The sequence below is a fragment of the Eubalaena glacialis genome, chromosome 3, assembly GCF_028564815.1.
Source record: "Eubalaena glacialis isolate mEubGla1 chromosome 3, mEubGla1.1.hap2.+ XY, whole genome shotgun sequence".
In the NCBI taxonomy this organism is placed as follows: Eukaryota; Metazoa; Chordata; class Mammalia; order Artiodactyla; family Balaenidae; genus Eubalaena; species Eubalaena glacialis.
The window spans coordinates 49,498,272-49,518,889 of record NC_083718.1 but is presented as its reverse complement, the minus strand read 5'-3'; the positions used below and the strand labels follow the sequence as shown (position 1 = coordinate 49,518,889).

At 42.0% G+C, this 20,618-nt stretch overlaps 1 protein-coding gene across 2 annotated transcripts in view; it reads left to right on the top strand.

Annotated features, from left to right (window-relative positions):
- C3H1orf21 (chromosome 3 C1orf21 homolog) overlaps positions 1 to 20,618 on the top strand; it is a 221,140-nt gene that overhangs the window by 78,458 nt on the left and 122,064 nt on the right. For both annotated transcript variants that reach the window (XM_061185628.1, XM_061185629.1), the window contains one exon: positions 2,037 to 2,255. In XM_061185628.1, coding sequence (XP_061041611.1) covers positions 2,162 to 2,255 — 94 coding nt within the window. In that variant the 5' untranslated portion in view covers positions 2,037 to 2,161. The remainder of the gene's footprint in view (positions 1 to 2,036; positions 2,256 to 20,618) is intronic.

Below are 20,618 nucleotides of genomic sequence, written 5' to 3'. Positions count from 1 at the left end.
TAGCTAGTGGGAAGTAGCCGCATAGCACAGGGAGATCAGCTCCGTGCTTTGTGACCACCTAGAGGGGTGGGATAGGGAGGGTGGGAGGGAGATGCAAGAGGGAGGAGATATGGGGATGTATGTATATGTATAGCTGATTCACTTTGTTATAAAGCAGAAACTAACACACCATTGTAAAGCAATTATACTCCAATAAAGATGTTAAAAAAAGAAGTCCAGCCACAGAACACTCTTAAGATATAAATCACAGCAAGATCCTTTTTGACCCACCTCCTAGAGTATTGGAAATAAAATCAAAAATAAACAAATGGGACCTAATGAAACAAAATCTTTTGCACAGCAAAGGAAACCATAAACAAGACGGAAAGACAACCCTCAGAATGGGAGAAAATATTTGCAAACAAAGCAACTGACAAAGGATTAATCTCCAAAATATACAAGCAGCTCATGCAGCTCAATATCAAAAGAACAAACAACCCAATCCAAAAATGGGCAGAAGACCTAAATAGACATTTCTCCAAAGTAGAAGATTGCCAACAAACACATGAAAAGATGCTCAACATCACTAATCATTAGAGAAATGCAAAGCAAGACTACAAAGAGGTATCACCTTACACCGGTCAGAATGGCCATCATCAAAAAATCTACAAACAATAAATGCTGGAGAGGGTGTGGAGAAAAGGGAACCCTCCTGCACTGTTGGTGGGAATGTAAACTGATACAGCCACTATGGAGAACAGTATGGAGGTTCCTTAAAAAACTAAAAATAGAGCTACCATATGACCCAGCAATCCCACTACTGGGCATATACCCTGAGAAAACCATAATTCACAAAGATAGATGGGGCTTCCCTGGTGGCACAGTGGTTAAGAATCCGCCTGCCAATGCAGGGGACATGGGTTTGAGCCGTGGTCCGGGAAGATCCCACGTGCCGTGGAGCAACCAAGCCCATGCACCACAACTACTGAGCCTGTGCTCTAGAGACTGCAAGCCACGACTACTGAGCCCACGTGCCACAACTACTGAAGCCTGCACGCCTAGAACCCGTGCTCCGCAACAAGAGAAGCCACCACGATGAGAAGTCTGCGCACTGCAACGAAGAGTAGCCCCCGCTCGCTGCAACTAGAGAAAACCCGTGTGCAGCAACGAAGACCCAGTGCAGCCAAAAATAAAATAAATTTATATAAAACAAACAAATAAGTAAAAAAAAAAAAAGATACATGTACCACAATCTTCATTGCAACACTATTTACAATAGCCAGGACATGGAAGCAACCTAAATTTCCATCGACAGATGAATGGATAAAGAAGATGTGGCACATACATACAATGGAATATTACTCAGCCATAAAAATGAACGAGATTGAGTTATTTGTAATGAGGTGGATGGACCTAGAGTCTGTCATACAGAGTGAAGTAAGTCAGAAAGAGAAAAAACAAATACCGTATGCTAACGCACATATATGGAATCTAAAAAAAAACGGTACTAATGAACTTAGGGGCAGGGCGGGAATAAAGATGCAGACATAGAGAATGGACTTGAGGACACGGGGAGGGGGAAGGGTAAGCTGGGACGAAGTGAGAGAGTGGCATGGACATATATACACTACCGAATGTAAAATCGATAGCTAGTGGGAAGCAGCCGCATAGCACAGGGAGATCAGCTCGGTGCTTTGTGACCACCTAGAGGGATGGGATAAGGAGGGTGGGAGGGAGGCTCAAGAGGGAGGGGATATGGGGATATGTGTATACATATAGTTGATTCACTTGGTCATACAGCAGAAACTAACACAACATTGTAAAGCAATTATATTCCAATAAAGATTAAAAAAAAAAAGTCCAGCCACATGTTGTGCAGGGCGCAGGCCTTCTGACCTTGCTTTTCAGGCGGGGGTCAGATGAGAATGACCGGTGCTGCATTTCCTTCTTCAGCGCCTGGTCGCACCCCAGTCCAGTGGGGTCGGGCGGGAATCACCACGGAGACTGAGACACTGGCTTCGTGTCCCACATTCTGATCTAGCGCTCTCTTCTTGCAGGTGCGCACATTTTGACCGACTCAGCAAGAAGGTGGATTTTCCTTGTGTCTAAAGAGAAAAAAATGTCCCCGTGTCTGTAGAGATGCTTTGCAGTTCAGCCCGGCTGAAGCTGACCGAATGAGACTATGGGCTGTGCCTCTGCGAAGCATGTTGCCACTGTTCAAAATGAAGAGGAAGCCCAGAAAGGGAAGAACTACCAGAATGGAGACGTGTTTGGTGGTAAGTGCCGTTGAATTTCATCCTTGGCCCCTCCATCCAGGCCTTTCACGTGAACAATTGCAGTGTTCCTGTGTTCTGTTTGCTGAGGGGCGGGGCGGGGTGCAGGGGTGATGGGGGTGTGTGGGTAGAGGGCTGATGAGAGATGATAAAAATCAAGGCAGATCTTTTACATTAGACAGTTTTCATCATAATTTATACCTAGAAGACTTTGAGGAGGATCATGGAGGTTTTATGCAGAGCTCACACTTAAATCAAGCTTTGAAGAACTAGTAGGACATAAACAGGTGCATGGGACAGCGGCCACAGGGTGTCCCGGTCCAGAACTGTAGGGCTGAACACATGGAGGTCCAAAAGCGGGCAAGGATTTATAATGGAGGGAATGACGTGTTTTTTGGAGTTTATTATAAGTTTATAAGGAATTACTCTTTCTGTGAATTAGAAATTCTCGGTTTCAAAAACACAATTACAGTGAACTTAGAAATCATCTTTTAACCATCCTGTGATGATTCATAGTGACTTGAGACTATCTAGTGCAGAGGTCACAAACTGCCAACCCATGGCCACATCTGGTTTACAAATATATTTTCTTTGGCCCCCAGAGAATTTTAAAATAAAAAAGCAAGGCGACCTTTAAAAATCAGGATGTTTCACACAAAACCCCAAATTTCTTGAGAAGGTCTGACAACACTGATTTTCCATTTCCTGAGGCAACAGTTGGTGGAATGGGGTAGCAGTTGCCGGTTCAGTCAGAGTATGGCCTCCGGTAAACGGCTGAGCCCTCCCCGTGAACGCACATCAAGCCCAGTTCACTCACTGACGTTCCATGCCTGGCCACTTACAGCCTTTTGAGTTTGCCTAATCTTGAGTTTGTCCTTTGGAAGATCAATGATTACCCTGATGCAGGGTGGCTATGGGTTTGTAGAAAATTCCAGTTAGTCCAGGCAGATGAAGCAGTTTTTGCTAATTATTTTAACAACAATACCCAAGACTTGACATTTTCATGGTACTTTTATTCATAAAAGCACCTCTATATCTCTTATTCGATAAAGAACCTCATTGCAATGATGTTTACATGTAAACAACTCAAGTTGCACTATTCAGTCTCTGTCAAGGAATTCCACTGCGTTTCAACCTCTAGCTTTTGATCCGTTGCAATGGTTGTTTCAGTCCCCTGGGGAAGAATTGGGAACAACGTGGAAGGGGTAATGCTCTGTTACAAGTGGGCTCATGTATATGGAGGGAGGAAGATTTCATTTTGGTTTGTTTTAAGGAGATGTATTTGTTGCCTGGAACAAATTTGCTTCTAGTGGTCACTACCGATAGAAACAAGAACTGTGGAGAAGAGTGACATATGAGCGTCTTAATAAAGTAGAATCCAGCTCTTTGAAACCACACCTTCTGGGAAGACAACTAATGGGAACTAGAGTCATTACTGTTACTCTCAAACACTTAACTTTTAAGAAGAAATAATCTAATATCAGGAATTTGTTTAAATTAACTTCTATGTGAGGTTCTGTGTCATTGTCATTTTTGTAATTAGAGCTACCACTTATGGAGCCTTCACCATATGTCAGACACTGAGAAGCATTTACATTCATTTTCATGTTGAATTTTCACAACAATCCTGTGAAATCTGTGCCATCTTAATTTTACAGATTTGGAAGCTAGAGCACAGTGTGACTAACTGGTCCAAAGTTACTCAGCTACTAAGTGATAGAATCAGATGTCTCAGACTCCAAAGTCCACGTTTCTTTCTCAATGTCATTTCCTGCTGCCTCCCATCCGTCACTCATTCTTTAATGCGAAAAAGTATTGACTGGCCGGTACACGATGTGTCAGGCCATTTGCTAAATGCCATGCAGGATACAGAGATAAACCTTGCTTTCTAGGACTTCGTAAGAGGATGAAGAAGTGTTATGAGGCAGAATAAGCCAAATACCAGAAAAGGAAAAGACATACACATCATGATAAGAGTCAGAGGGTTGAGAGACTGCCTTAAAAGGTGGGATCAGAGCAGATTTCTTATAGAGGTGACAGCTGACCCTGGCCCTAAAGGACTGGAGAATCTAAACCTGTCGGATGAAGGGTGTAGGAAGGAACTAGATGAGGAAAGGCTAGACGTGATGTGACCCATATTCAAGAATTACAAGTAATCCAGTTCGAATGGAATATAAAATATAAGTGAGAGGGAGTTGGGTACAAAACTAAGTTAGGGTTAAATTATGGAGAATGTGGAATACCAAATTACAATCTGTAGAAAGGTAACCTTACATTTGTAAGAGCAAAAATTTAGTGATATTCAGTATATTGTATTAATATTTTGCTTGGCAATGAGACCATCTAACCATTCATTTGCTAATATGGTTACAACTTTTATAGCTAAGAAGACTTTCTGTTGTTCTAAAGTACTATGTGTAGTTTGCGAATGTTAGCATCTAATAAAGGAGCCTTGTATTAGTCAACTATTGCTGGGTAATAGACAGCCTCAAGATCTTAGTGGCATTCAGCAATAATCATGTCTTTCTTGGTCACGAGTTGCTTGGTCAGCTGGAGTGGCTCTGCTCCATGTCTCTCTCAGCTTCCTCCTGGGACCAGTGAGCCAAGGGGGGTATGCTCTTCTTTTGCAAAAGGGTAAAAGTACAAGTGATATACATGATGCCTCTTAAGCTTAGGCTTAGACCTGGCACACTGTCACTTGCACCCACATTTTACTAGCCAAATCAAGTCACATGAACAGGCTCAAAGACAAGGGGCAGAGAAGTCCATCTGACCACAGCACATTCATGGCAAGGGTATGGATGTAGAGAAGGGTCAAGAATTGGGGCTAATAATTCAGCCTACCCCATGCCTGCCCAGTCATTGCTGTCTGTGTGGCTCCATGCCATAAAGTACACTCAAGGCCTCTGCCAGCTTCTCTTCATCCTCCTGGTACTCACACTGAAGTTTCATTCACTCCAGCATTCATCATCTTGTTACTTACTCTTTCTTACATCAGCATTCGCAGGTTTGTGGCATTGTGTTACATAAAGCAGGAATACAGGGAGGGGGAGAGCTTCATGTACCAGTCAAGGGAGAGTTTTCCTAGCCCTACAGGGTTCTGGGAGTAGAATTGTCAGAATCCATTGTAAACATCAGTACCAGTATCCTAGATGTTACTGAATGCTAGACTTTGAATATGACAAGAGAAGGTCCTATCTGTTTCTCCACTTGAATTAGTTTGCAAGCAGAAGTCTACAAAATCCCAATAGAATCACAGATGGTCACAGATGAATGGTAGATCTGGCTCACTTTTAGCCATTTGATATCTTTTGTCACCCATTGTTTCAGTGATCTATTATCACATAGCAAAGGACTCCAAACTTAGCAGCACTGATTTATTATTTTTCCCAATTCTGTGGGGTGACTAGGGTTCATCTGCTGTTTTTTTTTTTTTTTTTTTGCCTGGGCTCAGCCATGCAGCTGCATTCAGCTGGGAGCTCAGCTGGGCTCGACTGACCATGATGGCTTCAGACCTCTCTTTCCATCTGGGTAGTCAAATTTTCATGTGACAGCTAGCTTCCAAGAGAGGAAGTAGAAGCTTCCAGGCCTCTTAAGACCTGGGTTTGAAAGTACAAGAATGTTGTTTGTGCCGTGTTCTGTTGAGCAAAGCAAGTCACAAGACCAACCCAGAGTCAGGGGAGCACAAAGGCTCTCCATCTATTGAGTGTGTGCCTATAGGGAGGGGAAGACCTGTTGGGAGCTGTCTTTGGAGATGGGTTACCACACCCATTGACAGAGGCAATGAGAACTCATGACTGGATTGTATTCCAACCTGGACAGTTGTATTCTGCTTTCTAAATCACGCCTCTCTTTTCCACCGAATAAAATGGCCTCATTCACTTTTTAAAAGCTTAATGCTTGAAAGATGTTATTAACCACATGTTGTTGAAGAGTTGACCAAGTCTGTGAAAGGTGGCACATTCGGGGACAGCTCTGAAATATATGTCTCTGAGTGTGTGTACACACACACATTCGATCCTTTTCCTAAAAGTGTTAATTTAATTTCATAGCTTCTAAGGACATGCTGGGGAGCGTTGATAAGCAGTGTGTTTTTACAAATAGTAATTTCCATTTATATGAAGCATTTTGGTCTCTGTGATATTTTGGTTATTTAGGAGATGGTGCCGAAAGCTCAGCTTCCCTGTACACCGGTGCTGAATTGAATCTCAGAGACATATTTTTGGGTGAAGTAGAAAAGGATAGCTTTATTACTTTGCCAGGCAAAGGGGGACACAGCAGGCTCCTGCCTCGAAAAACTATGTGTCCGCACTTGGAGAAGATAGTGAGAAGTTTTATTGTAATGGTTCAAAGAGGGCATGATGAGCTTGTGGACATTCTTCTGATGGGTTGGTGGTGAGGTAAGTAGGAGTCAGCATCATCAACCTTCAGGTTCCAGCTGGTCTGGGGTCTACATGCTTGTGGGTAGCGTACCGTCATTAACTTCTCCCACCTGGAAGGAGTTTCAGTATCTGCAAAACAGCTCAAAGATATTGTTGTTTGTATCCCTTGGTGGGGAACCAGGACCTTGCCCCAAGGCTGCACTGTTGTTTCTCTTGACTGTTTGTTTCTCCCTGGTCTCGCATCCCCTCCCTTCCCTAATTAACAACTGCTTGAATCTGCCCACTGGGACTCAGGGAAGGTCATGGAGGCTGAATGAAGGCTCCTTCCTGTAATCAAAGAAATGGGGGACACAGAAAGGCTTTGTGCCCAGGAGCCCCAGCCCAGGGCCCTGCTCGGTATCAGAGACCCACCACTCCAAATGTGTGGGACAGAATTGCTATAGAATATTCCACCACTGAGGATTAACTGACAGATGGGCATCTTGACTCCTAGATTTCATAGACTTCAGGAGATCATTGACAAGGAACTTTATCACTGACGTTCACCTGTAGACTTTCTTTCACTTTAAGTATAGAAGCATAAAAAGTTTCAGATCTAAAGTTGTGTCTCATTTCTGTGGCCCTTTCAGAAGTAAAAGCCGGGCCAGAAAGCTCCATCTCCAGATTGGAATTTTTCCTTCCCTCAGTGGTTAGGGCAGATGTGAAGAGTGATCAGCAGATCTGCTGAGGTCATTCAGAGGACAACTGAGCAGATTGCCAAGACCAGCTTGCATAAAGTAAGTGACCAACAGGCTCAAGTTATCAGGAACTCGTAAGGCAAGTCCTAAGAAAAGCCAGGTGCTTATTGGATTTCTTTCAACCATCATTCACTTAGACTATTAAAGTAGGTGCACAGAACAGATTCAGGCCTTATTAGGGAAATTTTCATATCAAACCTGAGATCATTATCTCTTCTGCAGCCCATCCCCAAGGGGGGAAACTCTTCAGTTATATTGACTTTCCTATTTGCGTGAAGGTCACCATCATTCTTCCAGTAATGTAGGCTTTAATCTTGCAAAGGCTTTAAACTTGAGGCCTTTGTCTTTTCCAGTTCCCAGACCTGTGAATCTCACTCTCTCCTAGCATCACTTTTCCTACCACCAGCATAGTTTAGGTTGTTATATAGCCCATAACCCAGAATAGCGCAGTGTCCTCTGAACTGATGCTCCATTAGCCCTCTTTGTTGTTTGTTTGCTTCTTTGCTTTTGTTTTTAACTCTCAATTTTTTTGCACCCTTTGCAGATGGTAGCAAGTTTTTCTAAAGTACTCCTTTGTCCATGTTAATTCTCCTGCACTCAGTTCTTAGATAGTAAAATCCTAAATCCTTAGTGAACATTCAAGACCTCTGACGATGGCTCTTACCCTCTTACCCACCTTGGCAGCCTTGTTTCATACTCTGTCCCTCATGTTTCCCTGTTCTTCAGCCAGAGGGACAGCTCACCCTGTGACCACTTTGCATGCCTGTGTCCTCCAGGTCAAATACACCGTGACCTCTGCTTGGCATGGGCCCTTTCTCCTACTTTCATCTCTTTAAATCCTGCTCTTTTCCCAAACTTGCATAAAGCTTTCCTAATACCTTCAGAAAGAATCTCTTTCCTGCCATCCCAGAGTACATTTTTACATACTTATGTATTTGGTTTATTTGCTTATGTGTTTAATCTCATTATTTGTGTGTGTGTGTGTCCTCTGTCTTATGAGCTGCAGAAAGCCCCTGGAGGAAGGGACTGTTTGACCTTGAGAGGACGCAGGCTTCCAGGAGCCAGGGCCTAACCATGCCAGCTCCCCTATGATGAGGTGGCCTTGGCTGACTAAGGACCAAGACGGTCCTCTTTTTTTTTTTTTTTAAATTTCCCTCCATCTTTTTTTTTTTTTAGAACTTTTTTTTTTTTTTAATTTATTTTTGGCTGTGTTGGGTCTTCGTTTCTGTGCTAGGGCTTTCTCTAGTTGCGGCAAGCAGGGGCCACTCTTCATCGCGGTGCGCGGGCCTCTCAGTGTCGCGGCCTCTCTTGTTGCGGAGCACAGGCTCCAGACGCGCAAGCTCAGTAGTTGTGGCTCACGGGCCCAGTTGCTCTGCGGCATGTGGGATCTTCCCGGACCAGGGCTCGAACCCGTGTCCCCTGCATTGGCAAGCAGATTCTCAACCGCTGTGCCACCAGGGAAGCCCCAAGACGGTCCTCTTGTTTGTATGTGTCCCCTTAAGTGGAAGTGCTTAGATTATTAGAGTAAATTCTTCTGGAATGATGGTGTATAAAAGAGCAGCGGTAAAGCAAGAATTTGGCTGCTTTCTTTTCACTTGGGCTCTATATTGCTGTGTGGCTTCAGTTCTGATCTCGTCCTTGGCTACATAAATTGAGAACATATAACGGTGTGTGTGTGTGTGTGTGTGTGTGTGTGTGTGTGATGGTGATCAGATTATGCCAATCTGTTACCCATCTAAAATACTATAGGAAAAAAAAAATACTATAGGGACCAACTTCACAGGTTATGGTGAAGATTAAATAAGAAAATAGATTTATACAGAAATTCAAAGCAGTTGGAAGCAAAGTAATAATTCACTGTTTCTTCCTGTAATAATTTCTGGTTGTGTAAAGTGAAGATTAATTAAAGATGAATTAATCTGTGTTTGTGTTTGTGAGATAGTAGCAGAGAGTATAATGTTTAACTCTGTGCCATCCAGTACAGTAGCCACTGGCCACGTGTGACTATTAAGCATGTGAAAATAAGGCTAATCCTAATTGAGATATGCTGTAATTGTGAATTACACACGCGATTTTGAGGACTTACTATGATAAAAACGTATAAAATAGTTCACTAATTTTCTATTGATTACCTGTTGAAAGGATAATATTTTGGATATATTGAGTTAAATAAAGTATATTATCAAAATTAATTTCCCTGGTTTCTTTTTACTTATTTAATGTCGCTGCTGGAAATGTTTCAAGTACTTACATAACTCACATTACATTTCTATTGGATAGTGCTAGTTTAAGTCACTAGAAGGTAGTGTTGGCGTTGACAGTTTCCTTCCCTTTCAAGTTTCAGTTTTGAAGTTTACTTATTATTGAATCGAAGAGGAAGGGGGTTCGGCTGAGGCAGCAGCCCTCATTTTCTGCTTTGACTCTCCAGGTGGGAGGTGCACGCAGGTGGAGAGCACAGACAACGAGCGAGACAGAGATTGGGAGCCAGCCTGGCAGAGGAGGTAGAGCAGACTCTTAACTTGCTCACCTCTCAATGCTAATTAGTGGAAGTCTTTAGCTGCCTCCCCTGTAGCTTTCCTGCTGGCCTCCAGAAGCTTCTTTTGACTTCTGAAGTTATTTCCCAAAGGTCAGAGAGGACATCTTCCCCTCCCCCCCTCCTTTTTTTTTTTTTCAGTGAGTTGGTAAAGAACCTTAAAAGAGAAGTGTTTGATGGGTGTGTGATAGAGCTGGGTCACAGTCATAAAAGCTGAAAAATATTGAAGTCAAGATGAGTGAGGAACCTGGCCCTGGGTTTAGTCTTTGAAGATTCCACAAGGTCTTGAGCTGAGCCTCAGAAAGGTCTTAAAGGCTTTTAGTGCACGTGGGGCTAATGAAATGATAGAAGTCAGCCCACCTTGGCCCTGAGTTTCCATCTCACACTTCCGAAGGGAAAGTGCTTAGGCCAGTGTCTGACTCAGAGAAGGTCTCACAGTATCTTAGTTTCATTTTCTGCTTTTAGATCGCTCCTGGGCCATTCTGATAGGTGCTTATCACTTTGACAGGAAAGAGGAGACAGGCCCAAACCGTGAGCACGTAAGGCAGTGATTGTGAGTTCCCTCCTACCAGCTGGGTTTCTTCCAGCTTCCCCACTTCCTGTGTTGTCTTTGACAAGGAACCTCATCAGTGCCTGAGTTCCCTTGTCTACAGTATAGAGATAATAATGGTATCCACCACGCAGAGTTGTGTGGAGGATCAAACCACAGAAAGCACTTAGAAAGATGCCAGGTGTAATTAGCAGTTGAGTGTGAGTTGTAAATAGGAGTAGACTGGCCCAGCCTCTTCACTTTGGCCCCTTGCCCACCTCAAAACAGACCACACTGGAATGCCACGTGATGCAGAATTTAATCTAGCTGAGGTAGAGTCAGTCTGAATTTCTGTTTGGAAAAATTTTCTATGACAGCAAGTCTCGAAATGCGCTATACTTTCTATATTTAAAGAAAGAAAAATCCAAGTGCTGTTTTTCCTTCCCTTGCCAACGGTACCATGAGCCTGTTCTTTTAATATTATATACAGAGGTAAGCCGAAAAGTAGGACCATCTGTCACTTATTGCTACAAGGCAGCCTGACTGCAAGATGAGGGACCCTCCAAGTTCTCAGATGCCATCGACGGGGACATGCTGGCAGGGCCCTCGGTGGTGTCACTTCAGTTTTATGTCTTGAGGGTTGGTTTCCTTCAATTGCTCCCTTGGCCCTCTAGGTGCCTGGTCTTCTCTGTAGCTGCCTGGAACCCTTCCTCAGGCAGAAAATGAGACTGAATTTGGCCCTGGAGAAGGCAGCAGAGATGCTGCTGGGTGCCTCCCAGTGTCCTGGTACCATCCAGCGGAAGGCACAGAGGACTGGAGCTGTGGGCAAGGCTTGTTCTCTGCTGGGGGAAGTTCTAAAAAAGTGACTCAGCCACAAGAGAGAAGGTGGGAGGGTTTCTGTACCCATAGCACTTCTCCTCAGAGTTATTTTCTCATGAATGACGTCAAAGAATTCAGAAATTCAAAACAATGTCCTCTTCCTGGAATCCTGGCTGATGTGGCAGAAAGGACCTGTTTTGCCATCAGCACCTGCCAGGTAGCCCTTACCTAGCAGCACCTACCTGGTAGCAGCCACCTGCAGTGCACACCTGGCCATACCTGTCTGGTGCTTAGACCTCATTTAGGCCCCAGCTCTCTACAGAGAAGCGCAGTACCTACCTTCTGCACCTGGAGCCTTAAATGTGGCTGTTTCCTTTGCCCCTGAATTGTTAGTTGGCATCAAAAGCACAGACTCACACTTTACAGTTTATAAGGCCTTTTCACGAGCAGTTATAATCCCCACTTGATACAAAAGGAAACTGAAGAGCCCCGCCAGTTCACTTAACTAAAAAAGTGGGACTGTGCCTAGAATTAAGGATGCAGACTCTTGACGAAGGGTGATTCCACTCTCAGGAATAAGATATCTGTCTTTATCATTAAATCCGAACCCACTGCCAATGCAGGGGACACGGGTTCGTGCCCTGGTCTGGGAAGATCCCCCATGCCGCGGAGCAGCTAAGCCCGTGCACCACAACTACTGAGCTTGAGCTCTAGAGCCCGCAAGCCACAACTACTGAAGCCCTCACGCCTAGACAACTAGAGAAAGCCCACGCACAGCAACAAAGACCCAACGCAGCCAAAAATAATAAAAAAACAAAACAAAACAAAAAATCCAAACCCACTTTTGCTCAGGAGTCTTTACGAAGCAGTTGTTAACTGGCTGCCCGAGTTCAGCCTCAGCCTTTTTTTTTTTTACATGAGGATGTTGCAAGACTCTAATGTGGTAGTTAGGGCTATTTTCGGTGGACCTGAAGTTCACTCTCATGGTAAATGCACAGGCCTGGAATCTGACTAATTGGTTTCAAAGCCTGCCTCGGCTACTCACTAACATGTAGTCTTGACAAATTACTGAGGCACTCCTTGCCTCAGTTTCCCCATCTGTATAGTATGGAGAATGCAGTACTAGTACTTACTGCCTTCAGAGGACTTCAATGTATCAATGAATGGAAAGCCCTTAGATTAGGACCTGCCACATGATATGCACTGAGTGAGGCCCATTTATTTATTTATTCATTTATTCATTCATTTATTTTCAGCATTTTATAAATTAATTAATATCTGGATGCATTGGGTCTTCGTTGCTGCATGCAGGCTTTCTCTAGTTGCGGTGAGCGGGGGCTACTCGTCATTGCAGTGCGCAGGCTTCTCATTGTGGTGGCTTCTCTTGTTGCAGAGCATGGGCTCTAGGCAGGTGGGCTTCAGTAGTTGTGGCATTGCAGGCTCAGTAGTTGTGGCTCACGGGCTCTAGAGCACAGGCTCAGTAGTCGTGGCACATGGGCTTAGTTGCTCCACGGTATGTGGGATCTTCCCAGGCCAGGGCTCGAAACTTAGTCCCCTGAATTGGCAGGCAGATTCTTTTTTTTTTTTTTTTAATGTATTTATTTTTTATTTATTTTATTTTTGTCTGTGTTGGGTCTTCGTTGCTGCAAGCGGGCTTTCTCTGGTTGCGGCGAGGGGGGGCTACTCTTCCTTGCCGTGCTCGGGCTTCTCATTGCGGTGGTTTCTCTTGTTGCAGAGCATAGGCTTTAGGCATGCGGGCTTGAGAAGTTGTGGCACACGGGCTTAGTTGCTCCGTGGCATGTGGGATCTTCCCGGACCAGGGCTCTTACCCATGTCCCCTGCATTGGCAGGCAGATTCTTAACCACTGCACCACCAGGGAAGTCCCAAGCCCATTTATTATTGTCATCATCATCTGGCCCTAGTTTCCCTTGACTCTGCTGGGGGAAAAGCATAACCAGTCTATTGCAGATGTGGCATCCTCCAAAGTTTAAAAGTTTATTGATTGTCTACATAATACTTAGCTCTTTATTTTGTATTTTAGAATATTTGTGTCCCTATGATTTGTTCTTTCTCTGTTTTGACCTAGACCAGCTTATGTTCTGTGTAAGATGTGAGTGTGTATGTGTCTTTAAATCGAAAGACTAAAGTATATGATTTAAGAGTGGTGAATATAATATTATGCCTTATCACTATAGAAGTTTGGTTTAAAAAATAGTACCAACATAGAAGTTAGCAAACATATTTTCATTTATCAAACATTAATTTGTGTGTGTGTTGTGTTTTTGTATGTGGTGTGATCCAGCATTTTCCTAGTCTTGGGTTTATCATGTACAGTGAGGATGTTTATGGAAGGAAGGACATTTCTTTGTGAAGCACTGTGGAGAGGCCAAGAGGCAACAGACACAGATTGTAATGGGATAAATGCATTCATAGCTAACTGAAGTAAAAAGATGCACAAATTAGATACTATTTCAATTCATGTTTTATTCTTTATTCATATTCAACTCTATTTTATTCTTTAAAATATGAATCATTTTATAGAACTTATATGAACTTATATTCATAAGTATAATATTAAAAATTGAATTTCTAACTCATCCCTTCATACTAGAGTTTTCCAGATGAATCTAAAGGTTGAATTGTAAAATATGAAACCATAAAAGTACTATAAAAAAATGGATGTTTTTATAATCTTAGGTTGCAAAATGTCTTCATAATGCCACAAAACCCAACACCCTAAAAGAAATAGTTGACTACATAAAATTTTTAAATCTCTGCATGGCAACAAACACACCACCCGCCATGAACTAAGTTAAAAGACAAATGTCAAAGTGAGTGAGAGTAATATCTGTAACACAAATAGGGTTAAAATGACTAGTATAAAAAGACTAAAATTGGGGCTTCCCTGGTGGCGCAGTGGTTGAGAATCTGCCTGCCAATGCAGGGGACACGGGTTCGAGCCCTGGTCTGGGAAGATCCCACATGCTGTGGAGCAACTAGGCCGCAACTACTGAGCCTGCGTGTCTGGAGCCTGTGCTCCGCAACAAGAGAGGCTGCGATAGTGAGAGGCCTGCGCACCGTGATGAAGAGTGGCCCCCGCTTGCTGCAACTAGAGAAGGCCCTCGCACAGAAACGAAGACCCAACATAGCCAAAAAAAAAAAAAAAAAAAAAAAAAAAAAATTAAAAAAAGACTAAAATCTATTTAAAAAATTTCCTTAAAATCTATAAGGAAAGAACTAATAACTCCAATTGAAAAATGGATGAAATTTGTGACCGGCAATTGAAAAAGAAAAAATTAAAAAGGCTAATAAACATACAGAAAGATATTCAACTTCTTAGCAATCAAACAAACCACACCAAAACCCAAAGCAAAACAAAACATGTGTCACCACTCAAATTGGCAGGAACAGGCATCTGTCTCATGCTGTAACTGGGAATGTCAAGCCAGAGCAATTTTTCTGGGGCACCAAATGGTAATATATAATATGTAAAATTTAAATGAGCGCAGCCTTTGCCCCAGCAGCCCCACTTCTAGGAATTTATCATAAGGAGATCATTGGACAAGCATGCAAACAGGTATGCTCAAGGGTCTTTCTCACTGATGAAACATATATTGAATGCAGCCATTAAGGATTAAGGTACTCTATTTATTGAGATGGAAAGAGGTCTATAACATGTTGGTAAAGGGTTTTACACAGCATATCTTGTTTGTAAATTTTATATGTTTAAAATATATGTAAAATTCTGTACAAGTTCATAAAAGAAATGGTTGGAAGGCTGTTTACCAAAGCATTAACAATGGCAAGCTCTCTATTGTGGAGGTTCAGGTGATTCTTAATTTCTTTTTTTGTATTTTCCTGTATGATTTAACTCTTTTGTGGTTAACATTTATCATTAATACAGCCGTTTATTTTGATAAATATAATTTTATGTTCCCATCTTCTGAAGGCCTTCAGTTGTGCTTTCAGGGTAATGTGAACTCTGTCCCACAGGAGAGAGCTCTGTCTATCACTGGAAATAGCCCCAGGACAACAGGGATTGAACTGATGGTCTTGTTTGTCCAGGTAAATAGATGGAGTCTGATCAGTGGTGCTTGTTGGTTTCATTTAAAACCTAGCAGTTCGTTCAGTCCACGAAATGCTTAGCTCTCATGTGGCTTAGACACGGTGCGAGGCACTGAGGCTATAAAGATGGATTAAATCTGGTCCCTGTCTTTTAGGAACTGATAATGATGCAACAGATGGGCATCTCAACAAAAAATGTCAGTGTCCTATGATGATAATGCAAAAGGGTTTCTTATCTTAGGAGTAGGAAAAGACTCATAAAGAGGATGATTGCAATTATACTCCAGTAAAGATGTTAAAAAAAAAAAAGAGGATGATTAAGGCCTCAGCTAAGTCTTAAAAGATGAAAAACAGACAAAGGAACAGAGATGTGGCAGGAGTTTCAGGCTGAGAGACAGTGAAAAGGCTCAGAGGTACATTATGCATCAAGCATGTCAAGGGGAGACTGGGAAGCTTTACCAAACCAGTGGGGAAATAACTTTAGAAAATTTCATATTAGGGCAAGTATTTTAATATTTGGAAATTTTACACCGTAATTTTTTTTTCAGAACACCAAAAAGCTCACACAGACAGTAGAGGAATCATAATTATGTTACCTGGAAATTGGCCGAGCATTTATTTATTTTTTAAAATTTATTTATTTTATTTTTGGCTGCATTGGGTCTTCATTGCTGTGCGCGGGCTTTCTCTAGTTGCGGCGAGCGGGGCCTACTCTTTGTTGCCGTGCGCGGGCTTCTCATTCTAGTGGCTTCTCTTGTTGCGGAGCATGAGCTCTAGGTGCACGGGCTTCAGTAGTTGTAGCACATGGGCTCTAGAGCACAGGCTCAGTAGTTGTGGTGCACGGGCTTAGTTACTGCGCTGCATGTGGGCTCTTCCCAGACCAGGGCTTGAACCCGTGTCTCCTGCATTGGCAGGCAGATTCTTAACCACCATGCCACCAGGGAAGCCCTGGCTGAGCATTTAGAAAACACTGGACAGATAGTGTAGGAGATTCGATGCTAATTCCTTAAGCTATTTAAATGATCAGCCTCACCTCAGGTTAGATAATTACAGACCTTGAAATACTAATGCCAGTACATGGTCTTGCATACATGTTGAGACTGTATTATCATTAAAGCATCATAGAACCAGCCAAGACAAGGTATGATGGTGTGGTATTTGTCCCATTCAGGGATCAGAACATGACAGTTATTTATTATTGCACACTGGTGATGTCTCCAAAGTTGATTTTATATGCATCATATGTCACGTGTAAATTCTTCTCATCTGGTGAAATAAGAAAGACAAGTTACTGCCTTGAGAGGCATGTAGGAAGTTGTGGCATGTGAGCCCTGAGTCTTTGCCCAGATTTTAGAGGGGAGGATTGGGACAGAGTAGGAGATAGCAATAGCAGGTCCATCCCCGCGGGACAGAGCAGAAGTAGTCTATCATTCATTCACCCACCAGGCCTTCCTGAGCTTTCAGCTGTGAAATATTTCCAGTTGAGTAGTTTGTGATCATAAATCGGTGTCGCAGTTTAATTGTGTTTCTGATAACACATTCTAAACAGTGAGGAAAATTGCTTCATCCAATTAAGTACTCCTAAGGTAATAATCCTCATTCAGTGGTTGTTGATAGACCAGTTACAAGGTTAGAATGGCTCCAATTGAATCAGTGTTTATAAACAGGCCCTGTGTGCTCGTGGGTGGTGGATACACAGGAAACAAAATCAAGTGACCTGCTCTCAAAGAGTTTACCTTATTTTAGAAAAGACACCATTTATGCATGGGAAATATTCAGCAGGAAATAGAAACTTGAAAATATGTAACAAAGTGCTACATTGAGTGTCTGTTGGCACAGAATATCCTTGGGTACCATGGGTAATGGGAAAAATTAATGTAGGCCTGCATTGGGGTAGAGAGAAGAGTGAAATGTGATGGGAAAATAAAGACATTTCCCTTCTAGAGAAAGATCTAGCCACTCTTCAGTAAATCGTTATTAGTTCATGATCATTGACTCTGAGCTCCTTGAAGATAATGCTTATAATTTAATCATACATTGCTCTTACCTAACATAACAATGTCCGATATGTAAGTTATTCAATAATAATGAACTGATATTAATGATAGCTATTATTTACCGGGGGCTGTTATGCCCACTTATAGGTGAGGGGATGGAGATGGTGAGAAGTTAAGCAACTTCCCTAAGTTTACACAGGTAATATGTTAACCTAGGGAACTTGGCTGTGTCTGGTTTCAGAACTTAAGTGAACAAATGTGTGCTTTAGGAAGGGGAAGCAAGGAAGGCATTCTGTTAGGCATAGAAAGGGATTTTAAAAAATATACAAGATACAGTTCCTCTGTTCCAGGAACTTTCAACCTAATGGAAGAACAAAGCCGTGGATCACCTACCTCTTCCTTTCTCAGCCTGGCTGTCTGTCCATCAAGCACTGATTGCTGGAACCCTGATACATGCGGGGCCCTTTGGTCCTGGCCCTCACCCTGTGATCTGATGGCAGCCCTCTGGCCCAGTCCTCTCAGTGCCATCTTCACTGCCATGGATCATCCCATGACAGTGAACTTCAGGGCTCTGAAGGAAGAGCACACAGATGTGATGTGCCATGCTTTACACTGAATTTCTTTTTGTTGTTGTTGGCAAACAATCACTGAGTACTGGTAGGAAAACACCCCCTCTTATTGTACCCTGCTTCTGAGCCAGCGCCTGTTGACTAGGGTCTGGGAAACTTATATCTGAGCCAGAGTAAGGTCAAGGGCACCTCTGTTTTAGAGTCTGGGAACTCATCTGCATGTCTGGCTCTGTCTGGCTTTGCAGTTCCTTGGACAAAACCTAAGTGTATCAAATAATTAATCCTAAACTCTCTAGACTTTGGGATAGGAAGACAGTAGAGTTTACTATAGTTGATGCTTCATTTCCTTGTTCGGGTATTTCTATTTGTTCATTTCATTGTATTAAGATGCTCTGATGTTAAATGGAGAAAAACTGGTTATGAAACTCATATATATAGAATGTCATGGACTGAAAACAAGCCTCTAGGTATTTACCAGGAAAGGTGAGTGATGATTATCTCTAGGCGGTGCTTTGCACTTCTATTTCCAAATATCTACACCTTCTTTTCTAAAGGAAGTTTTTTGAAAAATTAAGTAAGTTTTATTTTCAAAAACATACTATGATGAACATTACTGTTTAAGATGAATATGCTGTTTATGAAAGAAAGAATAACCTAGAAATCTTTCTTAAAGGAGTTTATTTAGTACTTTTTATGTGCCAGACATTATTTCAAGCATTTTGTTATTTATTCATTCATTTAATCCTCAGAATACCTTATGAGGTAGGTTCCAATAGAAACCTATCAGCATGGTCCCTAAATCTGTACCTTCAGCCACTATGCCATGCTATTTTATCTTCAAGTCCTTTTTAACTTAAAGTTACCACCTGCATAGGTTATAAAATATGAAAAGCAGTGTGGTCAAGGTGCTGGCTTATTAAGAAAGTTCTGTATTTTCATATACCTGTTGCCACGGGAAATATCAACACGTGTAGTACTTTCCCTCATTAGGAATTATTGCTGATAGCAAAGTTCTTCTATCTCCTGCTTCTCAGTGTCAACTTCACCATGAACCATCACATTGAACTCCAGGGCTCTGAAGAAATTGCTCACTTTCCTAACTCCTGGTACACTAGTTAAACAGTTCGGTTTCATTCTGCCTGTCTTCAGCCCTGCACCCAATTGGTTGCCTAAGATTGAGAATAAATTGAAAGATAGGAAATAACTATGATATAATTCCCTCTATGAAGTTTATTTTTAGCTAATGGGCCTTGTCTTGCTGTTCATTTCAAAGCATAAAGAGGAGAAGTCAGGTGGGGCTTGACAGATTACTAATTCGAAATTAAGCCACCTTAATCCTTTGTGACTTGACGCTCAGTCTCTCATTTCTCACATTTTCTACTGTAAATAATTCTTTGCAGAAGTAACTATCTTAGAGAGCACAGTGGGCTACATACGGCTTAAGGTTTTATTAAAACAAACAAAACAAATGATTGTGGCCCAGGAAGCCCAGTTTATAGAGAAGCCCTTGACTCAGTGGTTGGAGATCTTGGGTGTGGTTGGATGCTGCTGCAGATTAGCTGCTACAAAGCCATCTCTGTCATCCTCAGTTCCGCATTTTGGGAGTGAGTGTTGAACTTAGGTTGGAGAGTGTTGAGCGCTCATGTTCAAAGGTTCTACTTTACCTGCTTCCCAGACTGTGGACGGTTCACATGACTCTGTGGTCTCAGTTTCTCTCAAGCCATGGGGCCATTGGAAAGACTATCTATGATACTGTTTTGATGAGTTCTTTTTAAGAAAAATGATGGTGGTGGTAGTGGTCAACAAAATAATAGCTTTATGGTCCCAAGTTGACCAAGTGTTGATTGCTTTATAATTTTTATCTTGTAAAAATTTAGAGAGAATTATCCCCAATATCTTCTGTAGCTTCAAAGCATTACCACAAGTAGAAGGCAAGAAAGCTGGAAGTGTGGGTGTTAACTATCCCTGCTTCCATCTTGGCTGGCTGGTTTTTAGTTTATCTTTCATACAGCGATGCTTGAACTGGTACAGTGTAGTTGCTGGTCAGTGTGAGATTTGTGTTGCTGACTTTCTGTTGTAAAGTTTTGTTAGAAGTAGTAGTGGGATATGTTAGTTCTATTTTTGAAAAGGGTAATAAAATGTATGATAGGACATAGTTTTAAACAAAATTTAGACAAAAGGGAACATTTAATTTCCCAGGTTGATGACTTTATACTGTACTGTACTCTAACCTGGTCACTTTCAGAGTGTGATTTTGTTGTTGACTTAACATAGCTGTCTGTGTTGGTCCAGCCAGACTCTAAAAGAGCAAGAGAAGGTCACAACTTATAGAAAGTCAAATTCTAAAGGGTAACAAAGAGATAATAGTCTCGTGGCTGTTATATTAAATATATGCATAAATAATATTCTACTAACATATAATTAACAATACAGTTTTAAACAATGAATAAAAATGGTCTTTGGTTTATAAAGTTTGCATAATTAAAGTTTGTATTGAAGTATAGTTGATTTACAATATTGTGTTAGTTTCATGTGTACAGCAAAGTGATTCAGTTATACCTATATATATTTTTCAGATTCTTTTCTATTATAGGTTATTACAATATATTAATTAAATTTTCTTAGATAAAAGGGCCATTGCTGGGAAAGGAAATTGGTCGAGAGAGGGACAAGTATATGCAGTTCGCTTCCTTAAAAGTAATAGTCCAGGGCTTCCCTGGTGGCGCAGTGGTTG